The sequence below is a fragment of the Babylonia areolata genome, chromosome 10 (genome assembly GCF_041734735.1).
Source record: "Babylonia areolata isolate BAREFJ2019XMU chromosome 10, ASM4173473v1, whole genome shotgun sequence".
NCBI lineage: Eukaryota > Metazoa > Mollusca > Gastropoda > Neogastropoda > Buccinidae > Babylonia > Babylonia areolata.
This window is the reverse complement of record NC_134885.1, coordinates 41,667,033-41,689,809: the sequence shown is the minus strand read 5'-3', so window position 1 is coordinate 41,689,809 and position 22,777 is coordinate 41,667,033. Positions and strand designations below refer to the sequence as shown.

At 42.2% G+C, this 22,777-nt stretch overlaps 1 protein-coding gene across 1 annotated transcript in view; it reads left to right on the top strand.

The window, feature by feature from the left end:
* The window catches only part of LOC143286367 (cilia- and flagella-associated protein 44-like), a 39,045-nt gene that overhangs the window by 13,756 nt on the left and 2,512 nt on the right, over nt 1-22,777 (top strand). The window contains exons 8-14 of the mRNA XM_076593908.1: nt 551-685; nt 5,504-5,740; nt 6,986-7,223; nt 10,684-10,958; nt 11,403-11,590; nt 15,392-15,530; nt 18,330-18,568. Coding sequence (XP_076450023.1) covers nt 551-685; nt 5,504-5,740; nt 6,986-7,223; nt 10,684-10,958; nt 11,403-11,590; nt 15,392-15,530; nt 18,330-18,568 — 1,451 coding nt within the window. The remainder of the gene's footprint in view (nt 1-550; nt 686-5,503; nt 5,741-6,985; nt 7,224-10,683; nt 10,959-11,402; nt 11,591-15,391; nt 15,531-18,329; nt 18,569-22,777) is intronic.

Genomic DNA, 22,777 nt, shown 5'->3' with positions numbered 1-22,777 from the left:
GTGTGTGTGCGCTGTATGTATGTATGTGTGCTGTGTGTGTGTGTGTGTGTGTGTGTGTGTGTTGTATGTATGTATGTGTACTGTGTGTGTGTGTGTGTGTGTGTGTGTGTGTGTGTGCTGGAAACGGAACAATACTATATTCATTAACCCCCTTGACTGGTGAACGTTTCAGAAATCAGATCGGTTTGAGCATGAATTCGAAGTGCGTTTATAGTGGTGTGATTGTTGTTGCTATTGTTGTTGTTATCATCATAATTATCATATTCATTCTTATAAGTTATTATTATTGTTCTTATCATTGTTAATTGTTATCATCACATTATTATGATGATGATGATGATTATTATTATTATTATCATCATGATTATTATTATTATCATCACCATCATAATCACAAGAACTATTATTGATATTATTATTATCATTATTATTAGCACTGCAGTTCTTACTATTGTAGTCGTTCTCATCATAATTATCACAATTATTTATTAATTTAAAAAAAAAAAAACCCACTACGGTTATTACTATTATTATGATGATGATTACCAAGGGGCTGGAGACCCCTTCCAAGCAGAACTTGAGGATCGAGGCCGAGGACGCCGCAGCCAGTGAGAAGAAGGCCAAAGAGGAGGCTGAAAATCCATGGGAAGCCTACATCCCTCCTGTCCCGAGCCCTATACTGCAGGTGAGATTAGGAAAGGGTGGTGGTGGTGGTGGGGGGGGGGGTGACCTGGGATGGGATCGTTTACTTTGATTTTTGTTTCTTTGTTTTTAGACATGACGAGGACACACACACACACACACACACACACACTCACACACATACACACACACACACACACACACACACACTTCTCTCTCTCTCTCTCTCTCTCTCTCTCTCTCTCTATATATATATATATATATATATATATATATTATGTAAGGTGGGTAATATATATAAAATTATTATATAGATAGATAGAACGAACGAACGAAGTTTTTTATTGAGGGAAGTGGAATAAGCATACATGTGCTTTTTTTCATCCAGCCCTCAGGGCAAATGGAAATTGAATATGAATCAAAACATCCACAAAGTAGCAAAGAGATGAAGAAATAAAGACATGACATTCACATTCACATTTAAACATGCACATCTACATAATAAACATGTACATTTACATAATCATGGTACAAACATCATCATGTCATGAAGGAAAAAGATCAAACCATCCCCCCTTAAAAAAACAAAACAAAAAAAACAACAACAAAAAAAACCCAATGTTTTTTGAATTCTTGAATGCTTTTCTGAACATTAAGATTGGATGAAATATTGTTCCATAAACAGCCTCCTGAATAAATGAGACTGGATTTAAACAGATCTACTCTTGGAATGGGGATCTTAATCTTGTTGGTCTGGCGGACTAGCATGGTGGGAAATCTATCTCTCAAAGATGGAGCATAATTAGACATGATTTTAAAAATAAAAACTGCTTTGTTGTATTCAAGTTTAAGCTTTAGGGGAAGAATATCTAAATGTCTGTAGTCGTCAGCAGTCAGTGATGAAGATTTCAGAAGGATTAATTTAAGAGCTCGTCTATGCAGACTTAGTAAAGGTTTAGTATATTATCGCTAGCTGAATCCCAGAGTGTTGACGCATAGTTAATATGTGATTCAGTATAAGCAAAAAAGAATAATTTTCTACAATGCAAATCAAGAAAATGTTTAATTCTGGAAAGCTGATAAATCTTTTTGGATAGGGTTTTGCATAATGACATAATATGACTGGACCAAGATAAGTTGTTATCAATGGTGACTCCAAGAATTTTATGATTATCAACTTCTTCTATTGGATGACCATTAATGGAAAAGGGTGGAAGGTTGTGTGAAAAATTTTGGCGTTTCTGTCTGGTGGTGAGTATGAGACATTTCGTTTTTTTTGGATGGAGACGCATGTGATTTAAATTGGACCATCTAACTATATCATTAATGCTTTGTTGCAGAGCATAGTACACTTTGTCTATTGTAGTGTGATTTGTATGTATTGTTGTATCGTCTGCAAACATCTCACATAATGCATTAATAAATAGAGGCAAATCATTTATATAAACAGAAAACAATATTGGACCAAGAATTGAACCTTGAGGAACTCCGTAATAGATAGACTGTAAAGAGGATTGAGATTCATTCATAGATACAATTTGTCTTCTGTCTGATAGAAATGAAGATATGAGGTCAAGTGTATTTCCAGAAAAGCCATATAATTTTAGTTTTTTCAAAAGAAGAGTGTGGTCTATCACATCGAATGCCTTCATAAAATCCACCATGAGAACACCAGTAATTTCATTATTGTTTATATTTGTGAGCCATTGTTCGACTAAGTTAGTGAGTGCTGTATGACAGGAGTGCTTGGACCTGAAACCAGACTGATTTGGATGAAATAATTTGTAGTGATTGAAATGATTAAGGATATGTTTGTTAATGTGTTTTTCTAAAGGTTTTGACAATATTGATAAGATTGAAATTGGTCTGTAATTGGAAGGGTCTGTACGGTCTCCTGATTTAAAAATGGGTACTACTTTCGCGACTTTAAAAGATTTAGGAATTATCTTTTTTGTGATACATTGGTTATAGACATAAGTAAGTGTTTCGGCAATTATAGGAGCAGAGAGTTTTAATATCTTTCCATCTATACCATCAATACCTTTCGAACCTGTTTGCTTTAAGTGGGAAAGAGCATAGTAAACTTCATGTACATCCATAAGAGGGATATCAAGGTGTGATGAAATATTTTTAGTGTTACAAAAGGTTTCGAGAATATCAAGTGAATTAAGGGATGACATGTTTGTTCCTACTGTTGAGTTAGCTACATTACAAAAATGTGTATTTAGGTTATCTGCTGATATGTCGTTAGTTGTTGTGGATTGCGTGATATTATGTTTATTATTTAACTGATTTATGGCTTTCCAAATCAATTTATTATTCGATTTTGTGGAAATAAGTTCTTGAAAATAATTCTTTTTTTCTGAACGTTTCAAAGCATTTACAAGATTACGTTGTTTTCTGAATTCATCTTTCTTACCTTCTGAGAGAGACGAGTCTCTTTCCTTAATCTTATCATCAATGGTTTTAGTCATCCATGGCTGTTTAGGATAGCTTTTGACACGTTTTGTTATGAATGGAGCATGTTTATCATATACATTAAGAAAATTGTGATACCAAACCTCCAGTGCTTCTTCAGGATTAGAGAACTGATAAACAGCTGACATATTGGAATGTATCAAGTTCTGTAGAAATAAATCCTTATCAAATTGTCTAAAATCTCTATGGCAAACGGTTTTATGTCTATTTGCAGGAATTTTTACACCTCGTTTGGACCATGTGAAACATATAGGGGAATGGTCACTGCAGCCAAACGTTGGGGAACATACTTCTGTTATGGAGTTTGTAGATGAAGCGTATATATGATCTATAAGTGTTTTTGACGTTGCAGTAACTCTCGTAGGTATGTCAATTAACTGCGTTAGGTGAAATGATTCATAAAGTTTTGTCCAGTGTTTGTTTGATTTGAGTAAGTCAATATTAAAGTCACCTAATAGTATTATTTCACTTGAAGACAAAGAAGCTTCTTCCATCATCAACATAAACTTGTCTATCCAATCTACATGTTCAGCTGGATTTCTATAGATAAAGCCGAGAAGGATTGGTTTTGATTTCTTAAAGCGTATTTCGATCCATACAGATTCAACTTGATAATTTTCGAGTGATTCAATTCGTTTAAAGTTAATGTTTTGTTGAACATATACTACAAGGCCTGTTTCTCTAGAACATTTCGGATCATTACGAATAATACAATAGCCTGGTAGTAGTAAATCAGAGTCTTGTATATGGTCTGTTAGTCTTGATTCAGCAAATCCGAATATGTGAAACTGTTTTCCGGAGTTTGAAAGGACATGGGATACATCAGCGAGTTTGTTGATGATATGATTAATATTCAGAAAACCTACTTTAAAACCATCGGATATTGGCCAAGTGCTGAGTGTTTTAGTCATGGAACAGAAAAAGTGAATACAACAGTATCAAAGATGACTATTAATGTTATGATACAATGGTACAATGGAAAGGAGAAAAAAAGACACAAGAAGTACCAAAGGGCACCTCCAAAAGTACACAGTGTGCAATATACTTAACCACTGATTAAACAACCTATCAAATAACAAGTCACATAAAATATAGTCGAATACACCAAGTAATTAGGTCAATTATATATCCAAGTTTACACCGTCATCAAATAAGAAGTCACATAGAATACAATTCAAATATAGCAAGTAATAAGGTCAATAATATTTACTGCGTCCTCACAACTCACGTAATTTGCGCTGAATATAGTTTTGGTCCGGCAAACTATGACAACCTCATGAGCATTACGAGATCACGAGTGTGTCCGCAACACACACACACACACACACACACACACACACACACGCATGAACGTTCACGAGAATGTGCACTTACCGCACCCACGCACTTGCTGCACGAGCGTGTGAACATTCGCATAACTATACATATCACACGCATGATTCACATAACTGTACATGTAAATAGATAGATAGATAGATAGATAGATACTTACTTACTTACTTACTTACTTACTTACTTACTTACTTACTTACACAAAGTAAGACATGAAATAATCAAATTTTAATCAGCAAAGAGAGTGAGACCGAGTCGAGATGGAAATGTATATGTCTGTGTTTGTGTGGGTGTGAGCGTGTGTGTGTGTGTTTGCGTGTGTATGTCTGTGTGTGTGTTTGTCTTAGCTGCATGAAGATCACGGAGCACACTATATCACTCTTTTATTTCTTTCCAGTTTTTTTTTAAAGTTCTCTTCACGTGTCTCTTCACTGGCCCAAACAAACAAACTGTGTGTGAGTGTGTGTGTGAGACAGACACACAGAGAGAGAACTGAGAACTCAAAGGGTTTTTTGGGTTGTTGTTTTTTCAGAGGATTACATTTTTAGTCAAGGCCTATTCTTCTAATCTGTCCTTGATAAACAACATCTGCTACAAGAGCACACACTTGCTGTCATTGGGCGCTCATCATTCGTTTCCTGTTTCATTCAATCAGATTTCAGGCACGCACATGCACACACAGACAGACATGCAATATTTTGCATGTATGACCTTTTTGTTTATTTACCCTGACATGTGTGCAGCCATATTCTGTTTTCGTGGGTGTGCTTGCTGGATATGTTTTCGTTTCTATAACCCATCGAACCCTGACATCGATTACAGGATCTTTAACGTGCGAGTTTGATCTGCGTGCGTATACACGCAAAGGCGGTGTCGGCACAAGCATGTCAACACATATATTGACCCGGGAGATCGGAAAAATCTCAACCCCCTTCCCTTTACCCACCAGGCGCCGTTACCGAGATTCGAACACGGGACCCTCAGATTGAAAGTCCAGTGCTTTAACCACTCTGCTTGTCTCTCCTGTCCTGCCCTGTCCACATGTCCACAGGCGCTGTACCCAGAAGGGGAGTCCACCTTCTGGCTGATGCTGGGGGACTATGACGCTGGCTACTTCTACGAGTGTCGCTTCACCCGCCCCTTCCTCATGGAGGGCTTCGAGGAGTTCCCAGCCGAGCCTGAGTACACCCAGCCCGTCCGCGCCGTCCCCTTGGAGTGCGGGGACGAGGAGGCCATCACCGCCCTCTGCTTCAACGCGGAGGGCAACTGCGTCTTCATGGGCATGGGGGTGAGGAACGGAAGGGGGAATAAAACAATAAATTAATAAATAAATAAACCAACGATCACATAGGAGTAAGATAATGAACGAGAAGGGAAGGGAAGATGAGGTCATGGAAACTGTATTAAAAAAAAAAAAAAAAAAAAAAAAAGGTAGAGCTGAGGTGAGGTGAGGAAGGTGTGTGGTATAGGGGCATGGAACTAAAATCGATCAGGTAGGGTAAGATAAGGGACCGGAAAGGGGAGGCAAGGGAGGAGGTAACGGTAAAGAAAAGGTGGGGCTGAAATGAAGTGAGGAAGGTGTGTGGAATAGGGGCACAGAACTAAAATCGATCAGGTAGGGTAAGATAAGGGACGGGAAAGGTGAGGAGATAACGGTTAAAAAAAGTAGGAATGAGGTGAGGAAGGTGTGGTATAATGAGGTAAACTGAAGGTGGGGTGATGCAAAAAGGTAACCTTGATGTAAGAGGTATGGTGAGGAAAAGGTGATGAGACGAGGTGAGGTAAAAGATGAAGTGAGACAACGGTAAAGGTGAGATGAGATGAAGTAAAGGTGAGGTAAGGTAAGGTGAGGTAAAGGCTAGCTGAGGTGAGGTAAAGGTGAGGTAAAGCGAGCTGAGATAGGCAAGAGGAAGATCAGAGTTTCGGAAGAGGAAGTTAGCTCGTTCCTGTACCCTCTCAAGCGTTGAAGTCACCAAGAATGATCAGTGGATCTCCTTCAGGGTTTCTTCGGCTGGTTCTAAATGACAATGCTGAAGTCATTGTAGGATTTGTGTCCTGAACTTCTGCGAAGGAAGTCAGCGTTGATGCATTGGACACTGATTACTGAGACTGACTGGTCCCTCGGAGGAGTTTTAGTTCCAGCTTCAAGGAGGTGTCAAACTCAAAGTATGCGAAGCAGATAGATACCTTACACACACACACACACACACACACACACACACACACACACATACACACACACATTTATCTATCTACATATTAAAATATAGAGAGAGTGTGTGTATATGTGTGTGTGTGTGTGTGTGTGTGTTAAAGAGCAATGAGAGCTTATCCTTGCTACTACCACCTTCCATCCCCATGGTCTACACAGCCTTCCTTAGAAGAAACCACATTCAAATGCTGACCCATTCCTTCGTCACCACCACACGTTCTTTTCTCACTCTTTACCCCCACCCTTCACCCCCACCCATCCCCTTCCCCCACCTTCTTCCCCCTCTCCATCTCTCACGTGGCATTCCCCCTTAATGTCCAGAACGGCCACATACGGCTGCTGTTCCTGAAGACTGATTATGATCTGGCCACGCAATCCATGACGTGGTCCCAGGGATTCCACGACGGTACCCAAGGTGCCATTCAGAGTTTGTGCTTGAGTTTCGACGAGGCCTTTCTCGTCAGCGTGGGACAAGACAGCAACTTCTTCGTCTTCAGCCTCATGCCCGAAGATCAGCTGCGGGACCAGATTGAAGTCAAACAGGCCAATGTCCCGGCTGGTAAGACAAAAAAGAAAAAAAAAGAGAGAGCCAACGGTTTCTGTTTTTGTTAGTTTGTTTTGGCCTTTGCCTCATTGGTTAAACAAAAGTGAGGTTATGTAGTTGTAAACCCTTGTTTCGGTTGATCGTGTGTGTGTGTGTTTAATTCAGTGTCACACGGCTGCATTCACTGAAATCAAGCATACAAGGCGTGTAGACTTGCTCACAGCGCTCGCAGTCTTGATTTCACTCCAGCCGAGGGATACACAACAACAGACTAAATAAAGACGCTCTCGTCTTATTTCGGAACAGTTCAAAGAAAAAGATATGAGTATGTCTACTTTTCCCCCTTAGGGATAAATCACATCAGTGTATCACATCAGGGAAACACAGTTACATATTTTCCAATTTCTCTTACTCTTTCATACAAAGCTTTCATGTTGTTGTATTTTCTGGATGGTCGACAATGTTAAAAAATCTTTATACAAATGAAAATCAAATTGGTTTCTGGCCCTGTCTTCATTCAGTACATCAGAAGATCGTTCCTTGTCAGGTGTCTTACAGGTAAAGGAGGCTTTCCACAGTGCAGGCCGAATAACTCGGTCCAAACACTGGCGCTGAAGATCCTGCAAAGATGTCAACTGTTACGATTTCGCCGTATTTTGTTACGTCTGATCGCAGTTTGTTCCGACGTTAAGCCAACGTCAAAATTGTTCCGACGAGTTCATTTTCGACTACATGGCATGGTCCCATGCTTTCCTGTCGTAATATTACCCAGAAACTAGACCTATCGATCACGACGCCAGGGCAGCCACTGCTAACCTTGGTCTCATGTGATGATGCTCAGCTAATCACGTGTGTGTTTACATTGAAACAGCATTGAGTGGACCAATCAGCTTAATCATAGCAGTAACACCGTGCTGCAGGTTGGCCCAAGTGTTTGTATGCTTTGTAGATAAAATGTGCGTTTGCTGATGTGACTCATAGTCCGATTGTTCCAACCAAATTCAAAATGTCCCAGACAAATTTCCGGATTGTTCCTACAAACACTTGATAGGGGTTGGCATCTCTGATCCTATAACATCCTCAGAACCCAACTTTAGTAAACTGGCAAAGCACAGAAAAAAAGAATACTTACATGTAACGTTTTCACAGTGTTGGATTCTCGTCTTACCTAACCAGTGTTCTCGAATGCAGATTAAGAAATAAAAATCCGACACTTGTAAAATTCCGAAGAAACGATTTGCAGCATTACCAGGAGAACATTTCATTGACCTCTGCTACTTCTTCTCTGTGGGCTGTGACTCCTATGTTTACTCGAAAACACATGTGAGCTTTGGTTATTCTTTCAGTGTATGACCGTTTTTAACCCCGCCGTGCAGGCAGCCATACTCCGTTTTCGGATGTTACATGCCGGGTATGTTATTTATTCTATAGCCCATCGGACGTTGACATAGATTTCGGGATCTTTAAAGTGCGTATTTGATGTTCTGCATGTGTATACACACAAAGGGGGATTCAAGCACTAGCAGGTCTACACATATGTTGACCTAGGAGATCGGAAAAACTCTGCACCCTTAAACCACAAGGCACCTTGACTGAGATTCAAACCCTGGACCCTCAGACTGAAAGTTCAACGCTTTAACCACTCGGCTGTTGTGCCCGTCGACCACTGCCTCAAGATCAGCCTTCCTGCAGCTTTCAGAGTTCCAACATCCAGGACTTACATCCTCTCTAGCAAGATTGTCAGGTGACCCATAAAACTTGAAGACTCATGGTCTGTTACTCCCACAAGCCACTCATGTAACCTGCACATCCGTGCACCCAGAGAGAAAATACAATCATTTTGATGCGCTTACCAATACATCTATTCGTAAACAAATATTCACATCAACGCGTAAACCACGTGCGCTGCTGGTCTTTCTACATCAATCGAGTCCATACCAAAAGCACAGAAACAAACCCAAGTCATAAAAAAGAGGGGGAAAAAAAACCCTTTCACCAGCAGACAACACTATTATGACATCAAATAAGCTCGATGTCATTGCATTTGGTCTTTCCATACATTCCGAGTACATGTCTTCCATATTAACGCCAATTCCCGGATCGTAACAATGTTATTGCCGTCAATTCCAAGTCGGCAATATTTTCTTTTGGGTCGTTTGCGGTTCGTTGCCTGTCGGATTGGTGAAAATCGAGTTTCGTTACGTTGCGGTTTTAAGACGGCACGACATTCCGTTTCTTGTCTGCAGTTAAAAGTTAAAAACAAAACAGACAAACAAAAACAAAAGTAAAAGAAAGAAAAAGATATCTGGACGGGCAACACAGAATGGCACAATAATACTCCGCAAACGTGTTTATTGCATACCAATATTTCAGCTTAGACAGGGTGCTGAATGAACTAGAATTATTTTGCTTTCAAGTCGGCGACACGTACGACCCTTTTCGTCCAGAACCTTTTCTCAAAGCCAGACTCCTTTGACACGAGAAAGCTGCTTTCGCTGAAAAGTATCTGGGCGATAACATAATGGAAAAGATGCCTGTGAACATGTCAAAAGTTCGACATACGATCTGATGATTTTAGGTATTTGTTTTAGCGGAATGAGGCTAGGACTGTCCAGCTGTGCGTTTACATTTTAGCCAAATTTGATAAAAATCAACAACAACAAAAATGGTCGCTTTATGACGGCGGGCAAAAAATTGAAATTGTTCAACTTATTCAGTTGAACAAGTGATTTAATTGCAGTAATTCATTTGTTGTTTTAAAAAGGAATTGTGTTTTTGTGTGTAGACGGGGGAGGGAGCGGGGAAGGGGGATGCATAAGCGTTGGAAGTTTTTGTTATGATTTGTCCAAGCCGCGAGGTCGCGATGAAGATAGTCAAAGTTTGAAACTTTGAAAGATCTATATTGATTTTGTTTGGTTGGTTTTTATTGGTATTTTGTTGTTGTTGTTGTTGTTGCTTTTTGTTGTTGTTGTTGTTGGGGTTTTTTGTTGTTGTTTTTTGTTTTGTTTTGTTTTGTTTTTTGTTGTTGTTCTTGTTGTTGTTTTGTTGTTGTTGTTGTTTTTTGTTTCCTGTCCACCCTCTGTCCTTCTTTCGAGGGCTGGCTGGAAAAAGCATTGTTTGTTTTCTATGTTGCCGTCAAGTAAAATGGATTCGTTGCTTGATTGATTGATTGATTGATTCATTCATTCATTCATTCGTTCGTTCATTCATTCCTTCCTTCATTCATTCATTCGTTCTGTCTTTTATCTCTCTTCACCGAAGGTATCAAAATCCCTGACGAGCCCGAGGCCGAGGCCGAGGACTAGATGAAGAAAACAACAATAAAACAAACAAACAAAGGCAGCTATGTTTGCTCTTTTACCCTTAGTAAACAGAGTTCATTCATTAATTCAATTATTCACTAATGCAGTCAGTCAGTCAGTCATCCTGTCATCAATGGGTTTTTTGGTTGTTGTTGTTTTTCTTTCACCCAAAGGTGACAAAGTACCAGACGAGCCCGAAGCCGATGACATCTCTGCAGACGACTACACCATCGAGCAGTTCAAACAGAAGTCCGACTACGACGAAATGGTCAAACAGGCCGAGAAACGGAAGCAGGAAAAGCGCGTGGAGATCGCTGCCCTGCGCTCCAAGTTCAAACTGCTGCAGGCCACCAACAACGAACTGCCCCCCCGTCATAGACTGACCCCGGAAGAATTCGTCATGGAGCGTTCTCTTGCTCTAGAGTTAGAGGAGCAGAAGAAGAAAAGGGTTTGTAGGGGGGATGAAAATTAAATGATCATATTGATGGATGACGTTGATGATGATAAAGAAACGATTATCATTATAGTTCTATTTATAGTGGTAATAGCAGTAAGCCTGATGAAGTGGAGGACTGGGGAGGATAACGATAATATGGAAAACGACAATGATTGTAAATGTATTTGTACAGCTTTCAGTTTCGTGCAGGTACAAATAAAAGCTTTTTTCATGCACGCACTCACACACACACACACACACACACACACACACACCACCACCACCACCACCACCACCACCACCACCACCACCACCACCACCACAAACAACAACAACAATAACACGAGAATGTTTGGTTTCTCTAATCCATTATTCTTCCTCCTCCTCACCCCACCCCCTTCTCAACACATATAGCTTGAACAACTCCACAAACAACTGGCCTGGGATTCGGAGAAGGCGGAACTTGGATACCGGAAACTGCACGACTTCTACCGGAAGCATGTGCAGAGTGACTTCTTCTGCGTGCGGGCTATCAAAACGGACCACGTGATCTATTCGTATCGCCTGGACGATCGTGAAAATCGGAGGGGCAAGATCGTCAAAAGGGAAGCCACTCTGCGCTCGGAGCATGGGGATGCGGATGAGTTAGTGGTCTTTAATCACATGCATTTCATAGTAAACATAGTTTTATGTACGCTAGTAAGCTTGCACACAAGAACATGCACACGCATAGATGCACACACACACACACACGCACGCACGCACGCACGGACACACGCACGAGCGCTCATTACACTCATGTGTGCGACCGATTTTGTTTCTGAAATGTCGTAAACCACGTTTAAAATCAATATGAAAGGTAAACAGTGAACGTGAGAAAGTTACTAATGGAAGCAGCTTTTGGATGGCTGTGTGGATTAAGTGTTGCATAATGAATTTTTTGTCGAGAAAAATGAAAGTGACAAAATGTGAAGAACACGCGTGGACTGCATTGAAGGATTCGGGAGTCGGGTGGTTTAGAGTATTGGATTCTCGCCCGAGTTTCTTGAGTTCGATCCCCGGCGCACATAATGGGTTAATGGTGGATTTTTTTTTTTTTTTTTCCGATAAGAGGATAAGGGTATCAAGGAGGCACCAAAATGTTAGAGGGAAAAGAAAATCTCGCTGCCGTAACTTGAATGACCGCTACTCGGCCACTGATGTGAAAAGGATCATTTTCACAGACGAGAAAGACTTTACGTTAGAGATAGCTAAAAATTGCCAAAACGATCGCGTTTATGGGAAACGGAAACGAGAAATTCAGTCATCTCGCCTCTGTCATGAGACTTCTAGATTTAAAAAAAAAAAGGTAATGGTTTCAGATGGAGTATCCTGGAAAGGAAAAACAAACATTCATTTTATTGACACTGATAGAGCCAAGGTTAATAGTGAAAGCTACATTCAGTTACTGGATGACAATCTTCTCCCGGATTGTAGGCGTCTTTATCCTAGAAACAATTACGTGTTTCAGCAAGATGGGGCTCCTTCACACACAAGTAGGGTAACCCAGACCAATCTGGAGGAGGCTATACCAGAATTCATCAAGAAGGATGAATGGCCTCCACAAAGTCCTGACTGTAACCCACTGGATTATGCCATATGGGACTCTGAAGGAGAAAGTTTACCGGGGAGTGAGAGACAATTGACCGAGCAGGCATTAAAGGACAGGATAATTATGTCATTGGAGGAGATATCTGAGGAAGAAATACGTAAAAGCATTTCTGCTTGGAAGAAACGGCTTCGTTTAGTCGTGGAGGAAGATGGAGGCCACATTGTGCATAAACTGAAATAAGTGAGTTTTCCTCTGATATTGGATTTTTTTTACATGTTGTTTTGAATTTGATAGTACTCGCATATTTTGCGTCCGAACTTTTAGATATTTTGCAGACTTGTTGATGATACCCTAAGGTTACAGTGTGAAAATTTCCAATGAATTCGGTTTCTTTATCACTGTGAAAATACTTGTCAAAAAGCGGTTCACTTTTGGGGGGGACACCCGATATATATTCATGCACTCAAGGTCTGAAGAGCGCGTTGGGTTATGCTGCTGGTCAGGCATCTTACCTTGCAAATGTGGTGCAGCGTGTATCTGTCCGAACACAGAGAAACCACCTTGAGAAACCTGAAAATCGAACGATTGTGGTGCTAGTCGTAGTGAGTGATATCATGGCCATTGTGATGATGACACGACGACGACGACAGCCACAACGAACGACTCCTCTCTCAAACTATGACGAGAGATGAGATCCAGGGATATGCTGACAGGCACGATATGAAGAGGTTCTATGATGCCTTAAAAGAAGTCTACGGCCCCACATCCTCAGGATCATCCCCCCTCCTCAGTGCAGATGGGAATACCTTGATCACCGAGAAGGAGAACATTCTCGAACGATGGGCTGAGCACTTCAACAGTGTCTTAAATCGCCCTTCCTCCATAAATGATGAAGCCATAGACCGTCTCCCACAAGTCCCCACCAACGAAGCACTGGACGATCCGCCAACACTTCTTGAGACCCAGAAAGCAATCCGTCTGCTATCCAGTGGCAAAGCACCTGGCTCAGACTCCATACCAGCAGAGGTCTACAAGGATGGAGGCACTGTGCTGACTGAGAAGCTTCATCAGCTGTACTCACTCATGTGGAAAGAAGAGACGATCCCCCAGGATTTCAAAGATGCATGTATCATTCACTTGTACAAGCGAAAGGGGAACCGGCAAGCCTGTGATAACCATCGGGGCATTTCCTTGCTCTCCATCGCAGGCAAGATACTTGCCAGGATCCTACTTAACCGCCTCACAGCACACCTTGACCAAGGTCATTTGCCTGAGAGCCAATGTGGATTCCGGAAAGAGCGCGGAACCACTGACATGGTGTTTGCTGCAAGGCAGCTGCAAGAGAAATGTCAGGAGCAAAATGCTGATCTGTTCTCCACCTATATCGACCTCACTAAGGCCTTCGACACCGTGAGTAGAGAGGGACTGTGGAAGATCATGGCCAAGTACGGATGCCCTCGGAAATTTATTTCCTTGGTCAGCCAATTCCATGAAGGCATGCAGGCTCGAGTCCAGGACAATGGTGAAACATCTGCTCCTTTTGCTGTCACAAATGGTGTCAAGCAAGGCTGCGTCCTGGCTCCAACGCTGTTCAGCCTCATGTTCTCTGCAATGCTTACTGATGCCTTCAGAGATGGCGATGTTGGAATCGGCCTAAAGTACCGAACAGATGGCAAGCTGTTTAACCTCAGAAGGCTTCAAGCAAAAACGAAGGTCATGACAGACATCATCAGAGACTTTTTGTTTGCTGATGATTGTGCCCTCAACGCTGGATCTGAAGCTGACATGCAACTCAGCGTCGACAAGTTTGCCACTGCCAGCAGGAACTTCGGCCTTACCATCAGCACGAGGAAAACTGAAGTTCTCCATCAGCCAGCCCCAGGGAAACCCTACGTTGAGCCCAACATCACAGTCAACGGTCAGAGACTCAGTGCGGTGGAGCGGTTCACATACCTTGGCAGCACACTGTCACGAAATGTGACAATCGACGATGAAGTGAACGTCAGGATTGCAAGAGCAAGCGCAGCTTTTGGTAGACTCAATGCAAATGTCTGGAACAGAAGAGGCATTAGTCTTGAGACCAAGCTAAAGGTCTACAGAGCAGTAGTTCTCCCCACACTACTGTACGCCTGCGAAACTTGGACAGTGTACCAACGACATGCCAAGAAGCTGAACCACTTCCACACAACATGCCTCAGGAAGCTACTGAACATCAAGTGGCAAGACAAGACCCCTGACACAGAGGTGCTCGCAAAAGCCACCCTTCCCAGCATCTTCACCATCCTGATGCAGTCCCAGCTTCGCTGGGCTGGACACGTGGCGCGCATGCCAGACCATCGGCTGCCCAAAAGGCTCTTCTATGGCGAGCTGCAACAAGGGAAGAGATCACACGGAGGTCAGAAGAAGCGCTTCAGAGATACTCTGAAAGTCTCTCTGAAAGCGTTTGATATCAACCCTGACTCCTGGGAGGAATCTGCAGTGGACCGTGACAAATGGCGCGCTGCTGTGCACAAAGGCGCCAGGTTGTGCGAGGCCAACAGGACTGCTGCAGCTGTTCAGAAGAGGCAGGCCAGAAAGTCACGGGCAAACAAGCTCCCTGACAATGATATGCCTGTCTTTGTCTGCCCCAACTGTCAGCGGACATTTCGTGCGCAGATTGGACTATTCAGCCATCTGCGCACTCACAGATAGATTCATGAGCATCCTTCCCCCCACCCCACCACCACCCTCCCCCCATCCCCCATCCCCCATCTCGATGACAACGATGGTCATCATCGATCTCGATGGACACACCACCACCATGACGAGAGACAGCAGCTTGTTGCTAACCGATCTTGACTCTCCCTATCTGCAGATCAGCGGGGGAGGAAGAGGGGGATGAAGCTGAACTGACTCGTCTGCTGGGCTGCTCCCCACACACGGCGGAAGACATCATGGGAGCCTCGCAGAGAACCATGTATCTGCTGAAAAAGGTGATACTGGTTGGCTGGCTGGTTGGTTCGGTTGTCTAGCTTCAGGTGGTGGGGGGAGAGGGGGGAGCATGGATATACTGGTGTTCCTTGCGTTGTTAGAAGCACCGTGTGATAGAGAGAAAAAGAGAGAAAAAAAAAGGTTAGGCGTTTGTCATCATTCTGATCCACGGTTCACCAGTGATCAAGGTTCGAGACCCTATTTCGGCATGGTGTAGTGTGGTGTCCTTTGGGGGGAAAGGCACTTTATACTCTGATTCTGTGTGTGTGTGTGTGTGTGTGTTGGGGCTCATGTATGTTTATGTGTATTTGACTGTGCTTTCATATCTGTGAAACTGTATGTTTGGTGCATATCTGTTATGCATATGTGTGTGTATGTGTGAATGTGTGTCTGCATGTTTTACATTCATTTGGTTATTTATCATCATTGTTGTCCTTTTTTATTTTATTTTTTTATTTTTTTATCATTTTTTTAAATTTTTGTACACTTATGGTTGACTTCATCAAGTTTTTGCGCCTTATAAATATTATTATTAGTAGAAGTAGTAGTTCCTTTTTATGTATTTATCTATTATTTATTTATTTATTTATTTACTTTTTTTTTTCTCAAGGCCTGACTAAGCGCGTTGGGTTACGCTGCTAGTCAGGCATCTGCTTGGCAGATAAGGTGTAGAGTATATGGATTTGTCCGAACGCAGTGACACCTCCTTGAGCGACTGATACTGATACTGATATTGATTGATTCTCTTCACTTCTCCACCATGGTGTGGTATCCTTTTGGGGGTAAAAGGCACTTTATACTCTGATGATTCTCTTCACTTCACCATTAGTGGTGTGGTGTCCTTTGGGGGGAAAGGCACTTTATGCTCTGATTCTCTTCACTTCACCATGGTGTGGTGTGGTGTGGTGTCCTTTGGTGGGGGAAAGGCACTTTATACTCTGATTCTCTTCACCTCTCCACCCAAGCTGTGAATGGACACCTGAATTCGGTTTGGGGGAGATTAGTTAGATATACTGAAAATGGCGGAAGAAGAGGAATGGGCCCCGCCTTCCAATGCCGAACCCTGGACACAATGAATATGAATGAGTTCACTGCTCCGTTGGCTGTCAAAGCCACTGGTACTTTTAACATTAATATCGTATCAGTTGACCTTTTATAACATTCTTTTGCAATCTTCTCAACTGGTATTCAGAACTGATGGGTAATTGACTTTTCGATTAGCTTGACAATAAGCTGCTGGCATGATTCGGTTTGATTTTTGTGTGGTCGTTGGGGCGTGAAGTGGGTGTTGAGGAGGGTGGTGGTAGTGGTAGCGTTGTTACGGTGGGGGAACAGAGAGGGTTACTTACTCAGTGCCAGGAACTGCTGTCTCAGCTCATTTATTAGATCTTCAGCTGAGTTTGAAATTCAGAACAAACAAAAAAGAAAGAAAGAAAAAGGAAAGAAAATGACAAAACTTCCGAAACCAAACAACACTGTCTCCCCCCTCTCTCTCTCTCCCACTCTCACACACACACACACACACACACACACACACACACACACACACACACACACATACACACACAAAATCTAGTAGAATGTAAAGATAAAGATAACTCCTCCTGCTCCCCCCCCCCCCAACCCCCGCCCCACCCCCACCCCCAACCCCTCCCCGACCCCCCTCACCCATCTTGAGAAAACAACAAACCAAAAAACAAACAAACAAACACACACACACACACACACACACACACACACACACACACACACACACACACACACACACAAACAAAACAAAAAAACAAAAAAAACAAAAAAACAAAAACAACAACAACAGTACATGCCTGACAAACGTGCCGGTCACACCTTGCGAGCGAGAGCCTACCTTACGATTGTTATGCATCCTGACGGGCGCAATAGCCGAGGTGTTATTAAAACGTTGGACTTTCAATCTGAGGGTCCCCCGTTCGAATCACGGTGACGGCGCCTGGTTGGTAAAGGGTGGAGATTTTTACGATCTCCCAGGTCAACGTATGTGCAGACCTGCCAGTGCCTGAACCCCCTTTGTGTGTATATACAAGCAGAAGATCAAATACGCACGTTAAAGATCCTGTAATCCATGTCAGCGTTCGGTGGGTTATGGAAACAAGAACATACCCAGCATGCACACCCCCGAAAGCGGAGTATGGCTGTCTACATGGCGGGGTAAAAACGGTCATGCACGTAAAAGCCCACTCGTGTGCATACGAGTGAACGTGGGAGTTGCAGCCCACGAACTCAGCAGAAGAAGATATGTATCCAACAGAAAAGAGGAATGAAATAATGAAACAAAATATATTTTAAAAAAAATAATAAACATGCAATGGTAATCACCATCATACCCAAAATGATAATCATCATCATAATCGTGATCATAATAATAGTGATGATATTTTGCGATCTTATATAACTTATATAACAATAATTTTCTAAATAGGGCTGTAAGCGCTTTTAATTATAATCAAACAATAATCAACAACAACAACAACAGAAAAGTAGGCTAATGAAAGGAACAGGAAGTGCTGAACAATTGAAACCAAAAATAACCTTTCCTAACAAAAACAACAACCCTCACCCCCATCCCCCACCCTGCCCCTACACCTCTCTGCCCCACCTTTTCCCCCGCAGCCCAACACCCCCACCCTATCTGTCCCCCACCACACACACACACACACGCATGCCCCCCAATGCCAACGACTTAATAATGATAATATGGTGATAATGCCAACGACTTAATAATGATAATAATAACACGACTAAAAAACAACTTGAATAATATCCACGCCGAGGTGCACGCCAAGCGACTCAAGCGCGCCCGCCGAAAGATCGCCTGGCGGAAGTTCATGGAGACGAAGCCGGCAGACGATGTAGCTGACCCGGCTGATGTGGAAGCCATCCAGTGGGCTCAATACACGCTGGGCGACCGTCCCCTCAAGGCGGACAGCAGCTACAAGGTGCCGGATTCCTACAGACTGACGATGGCTGACGGTGCCGTGCGCCTTCAGAAGTGCCAGAACCAGCTAGAGAAGCTGCAGATGAGGTCAGTGCTTTTTGGTTTGGTTTTGTGTATGTTGTGTGTGTGTTGGGTGGGGTGGGGTGGGGTGTGGATGCGTTGGGTGAGTGTTTGTGTGTGTATGTCGGGGGATGGGGGTGGGGAGGTGTTTGTGTGTGTGTGTGTGTGTGTGTGTCGGGGGATTGGGTGTGAGCGTTGTGTGTGTGTATGTGTGTGGTATACGTGTGTGTGTGTGTGTGTGTGTGTGTGTTTGACCAGATCTTTTTTCTTCTTCTTTTTTCGAATCTTTATACTTCTCCCTCCAAAATGTTTACCTCTCTATCCTTTTTTCTTCTTCTTCTCCTTTTTTTTCTTCTTTTTTAAAAAATTCTTTTCTGACTACTTGATACGTTATTGTTGTTGTTTAACAGGTTTTCAACAAATGCGAAATAATAAGAATAAGAATAACTTTATTGTCTCCAACTGGAGAAATTTGGTCAGGTGCATTATCACAACATAGACAAGTAAACAACATGGGGACCATAACTGTAAAAGTCAACAACAGATTTTACGAATATTACGAAGACACAAATGTTAAAATATCACATACGCCATTTCATACATACATCCACGCACTGCAGGTAATAACTAGTATTCTTAATGTAAAAACAGAAAGAATTAAGAAACATTATTTGAATATAATTATAAGCATAGCCTACTATATTGCACATTGATTATAATAGACAAGATAAGAATAAAGATAAATTGCGGAAAACCACAACCAGATAATCAGCACACACCCGCATTCACCTACCCCCCACCCACCCCACACACGCGGATTATTTGATTAAACAAGAGTAATAAACATATGTTCTGAAATAAAAGCATTTCACATATTCGCTTTTAAAAATTGCAATTAATTATTACATCGTAATTATTAACAGAAATATATTTAGAATATGGACGTTAGCATTAGACATATTCCATTGTACTTTCATCCTGCATATTGCACATTATTCATCCTACATATTGCACATTATTCATCCTACATATTGCACATTCATAATAACCAATTGTCACGTTTTTAAGCTCAGTAAACACACACACACACACACACACACACACACACACACACACACACAACTAGAACAAGGTACAACCTATCATGCACGGACTTCACACGTCTCACATGAGCGCACGCACACACACACACACACACACACACACACACACACACACACACACACGAGTTCTCAAGAATTTAAAAGGTGGATTGAACGTGGAATAAAAGTTTTAAGAGCTCTGGATTTCAACTTCAAAGTTCTGTAGCGCCGTCCTGATGGCAATAGCTCATAATACTTTGCTAAAATATGGGTGTCGTCAGTTGCTATCTGCTTTTTTTAACCACTCGACTTTCATACAGCTCTTGCATACTAGCTTGTTTCACTCCCACAGTTTTACTGCATGCACTCATGACATCGTTCAAAACACGCTTACTCCTCTGTCCTCACTCCCAAACTTCCATACCAGCACATAAATTAAACTGTGAGCACGGACTCGATACAACATCGATAATAACTTTGTATTCGTTACCCGATTGCGACATCACAGCTGGCGGTGTTTTTGGAGAGAGGCAGCGTCGTGGTAATGTTCACCAGCTTGGGATTAAGATTTAAAAAGAAAACAACAAACAAATAAACAACAACAAAAAATAGCAAACAGAAAACAATCAAACAAAGAAGCAGAGCTGAAAACTAGAAACTGGAGATTGTGGGATCGCTAAAGTGGATGAGGGTAAATTAGGTGTGTGTGTGGGGGGGGGGGGGGGGGAGCGTGATCTCTCTCTCTTCCCCCCCCCCTCCCTCCCCCCCTCCCCCTTCATTTAGCTTCTTAACATCTGTTTCGGGGATCGAATTCAGATGTTGTAGCACGCGATGTAGAATGATATATGTACAGTTTGGTGCAAAATTATACCAGTATACCTACTCAGCCCAGAATGTCCGACGTGTACCACACACACACACACACACACACACACACACACACACAAGTTTCAAGAGAGAAAGACAGTCAAATCTATGACCCAGTCTTCCGCAAAAATTGAAAAAAAGGCGATTTCAGTGCTGACAGACAGGCACAAAAATGGGGCAAAGAATGACACAAACAGACACCACATTCACTCCCTGGCAGAATCGACTGGGCAATGGACCTCACTGATCCAGTGGTCACCAGTCACCAGGCTTGGAGGCCCTGTTTCGGAGTCATGTTGTGTCCCAGGTGATGTCTCAGGTTCGGATCCACTCTGTTTACGCATACCCAGATTCAAACACTCGACTGTTGGCCGCTGTTATTCTCTGTCTCTGGACCTTGCGATTGGAATGAACTTCCTCTTTCGCTTCGTCAAGTCTCCACTCTCAGCTCTTTCAAGTCTGGCCTTAAAACACCCACCTCTTCCCAAAATAGCCTCCCTTGTCTGCCCTTCCTTGTCTTTAGTTTCTGCAGTTTTAGAGTTATGCATGCGTGTGAATGACTGGTGTGAAAGCGCTTTGATTTGTCTCTGCACAAGATTCAGCGCTATATAAATACCATTATTATTATTATGGCACTTTACTCCGAATTTCCTCACTCCAAACATGTGTTGAAATGAGTTACCTGACTTCGGTTGAGGAAGGCTGATTAAAACGGCGGAAGGAAAGGTTACACACGTAAAATGTTACATGTCTGTGTGAGTATGTTTGTGTGCGTGACTGAGTTGCCTAAGAATGACCCAGGAAACGAATGACGAGCGCCCAGTGGCAGCTGTCAGTCGAATGGCTCTACCCAGGTTAGGCAGCCTGTTGTGCAAATGACTCCACGTTTGTTAAGCGCGTAAAGTTTGGTTGCTGACCGAGGGTATATATATATATATATATATATATATATATAGAGAGAGAGAGAGAGAGAGAGAGAGAGAGAGAGAGAACGAACGAAATTGTTTTAATTGAACTTATGCCATGGACCACAGTTCAAAACCAGGGGACTGGGGTGGGCATGGGAAGGGGTATTATAACACTTGAATAGATGACACAATATCATAATGTTCATGGACCTGACATCAGTTCTACTTAATTAGGTCTGAGTATATGATTTCTCCTTTTGATCGCATGGAAAATAAATTTTGATACATGGAAATTTCTCTGCTTGTTGTTTGATCGGAGAAGTGAATTAAGAGACATGTTTAAACAGTCTTGAAGAAATTTTGTCCGTAAATCATTATATACTGAACAAACAAACAACAAATGGTATTCATCTTCTAGTTCACCTTGGCAAAAAGGATAATAATGCTTTAAAACATCATTTTCAGTGTACCTATTAACATTGTTATTTAAAAGAAGCACATTAAATCTGGCCTGAGACAACGCCACTCTGAAACAATATTCATCAGCATTTGTTATATATTTTTCTTTTTCAAATATAACTTTGAATGATCTGTAGCATGAATATCTGAGAGAGAGAGAGAGAGAGAGAGAGAGGAGAGGAGAGTAATACGTATCCATATCAGATTGGGCCCTGCCTTGCCCTGGAGAGAGCGTGTGATCTGAATTCACAGCCCCGATGGCCGTAAAAAAAAAAGCCCCACCCCTACCCCTACTGTTTGAACCAAAACATGTCCAACGCAGTTTTTCATACCATGATCCCATTCTGTAGAATCAACTTCCTCGGCCTCTCCGTCACTCATCTTCGCTGCAGTCTTTCAGAAAAAGTCAGGAAACCCGCCATTTCCCGTCTTGAATAATTCTCAACAGCCTTCCCCTTTCCAGTGTGAACTGACGTAATTATCAGTGAGTGAGTGAGTTTGAGAGTTTCAGAATATGTAGGTTGTATCTTTGATTGTGTACTGTGACTTGTGTGTGAGCGTGCTTGTGTGTGTTTAGATGTGTGTGTGGTGGGGTGGGGGGTGAATACTTCAATAATGTTTTGGTAACTTGTGTTCAGTTTTTCCTTTTTGATATTTACCTGTGTTTTTTTGTGTTTGTGTGTGTGTGTGTGTGTGTGTTCGTTCTTTTGTTTAGCGTCTTTTCACTATCAGTGATATTAGACGTTAAAAAAAAAAAAAAAAAAAAAAAAAAAAAAATTAAAGGGGTGGGGTGGGGTGGGGTGGGGGCATGGTGTGTGTGTGTGTGTGTGTGTGTGTGTGTGTGTGTGTGTGTGTGTGTGTGTGTTTTCTTCTTCTTTTTTTTCTTTGTTTTCGTTGTTGTTGTTGTTTTTCTTTTCTAT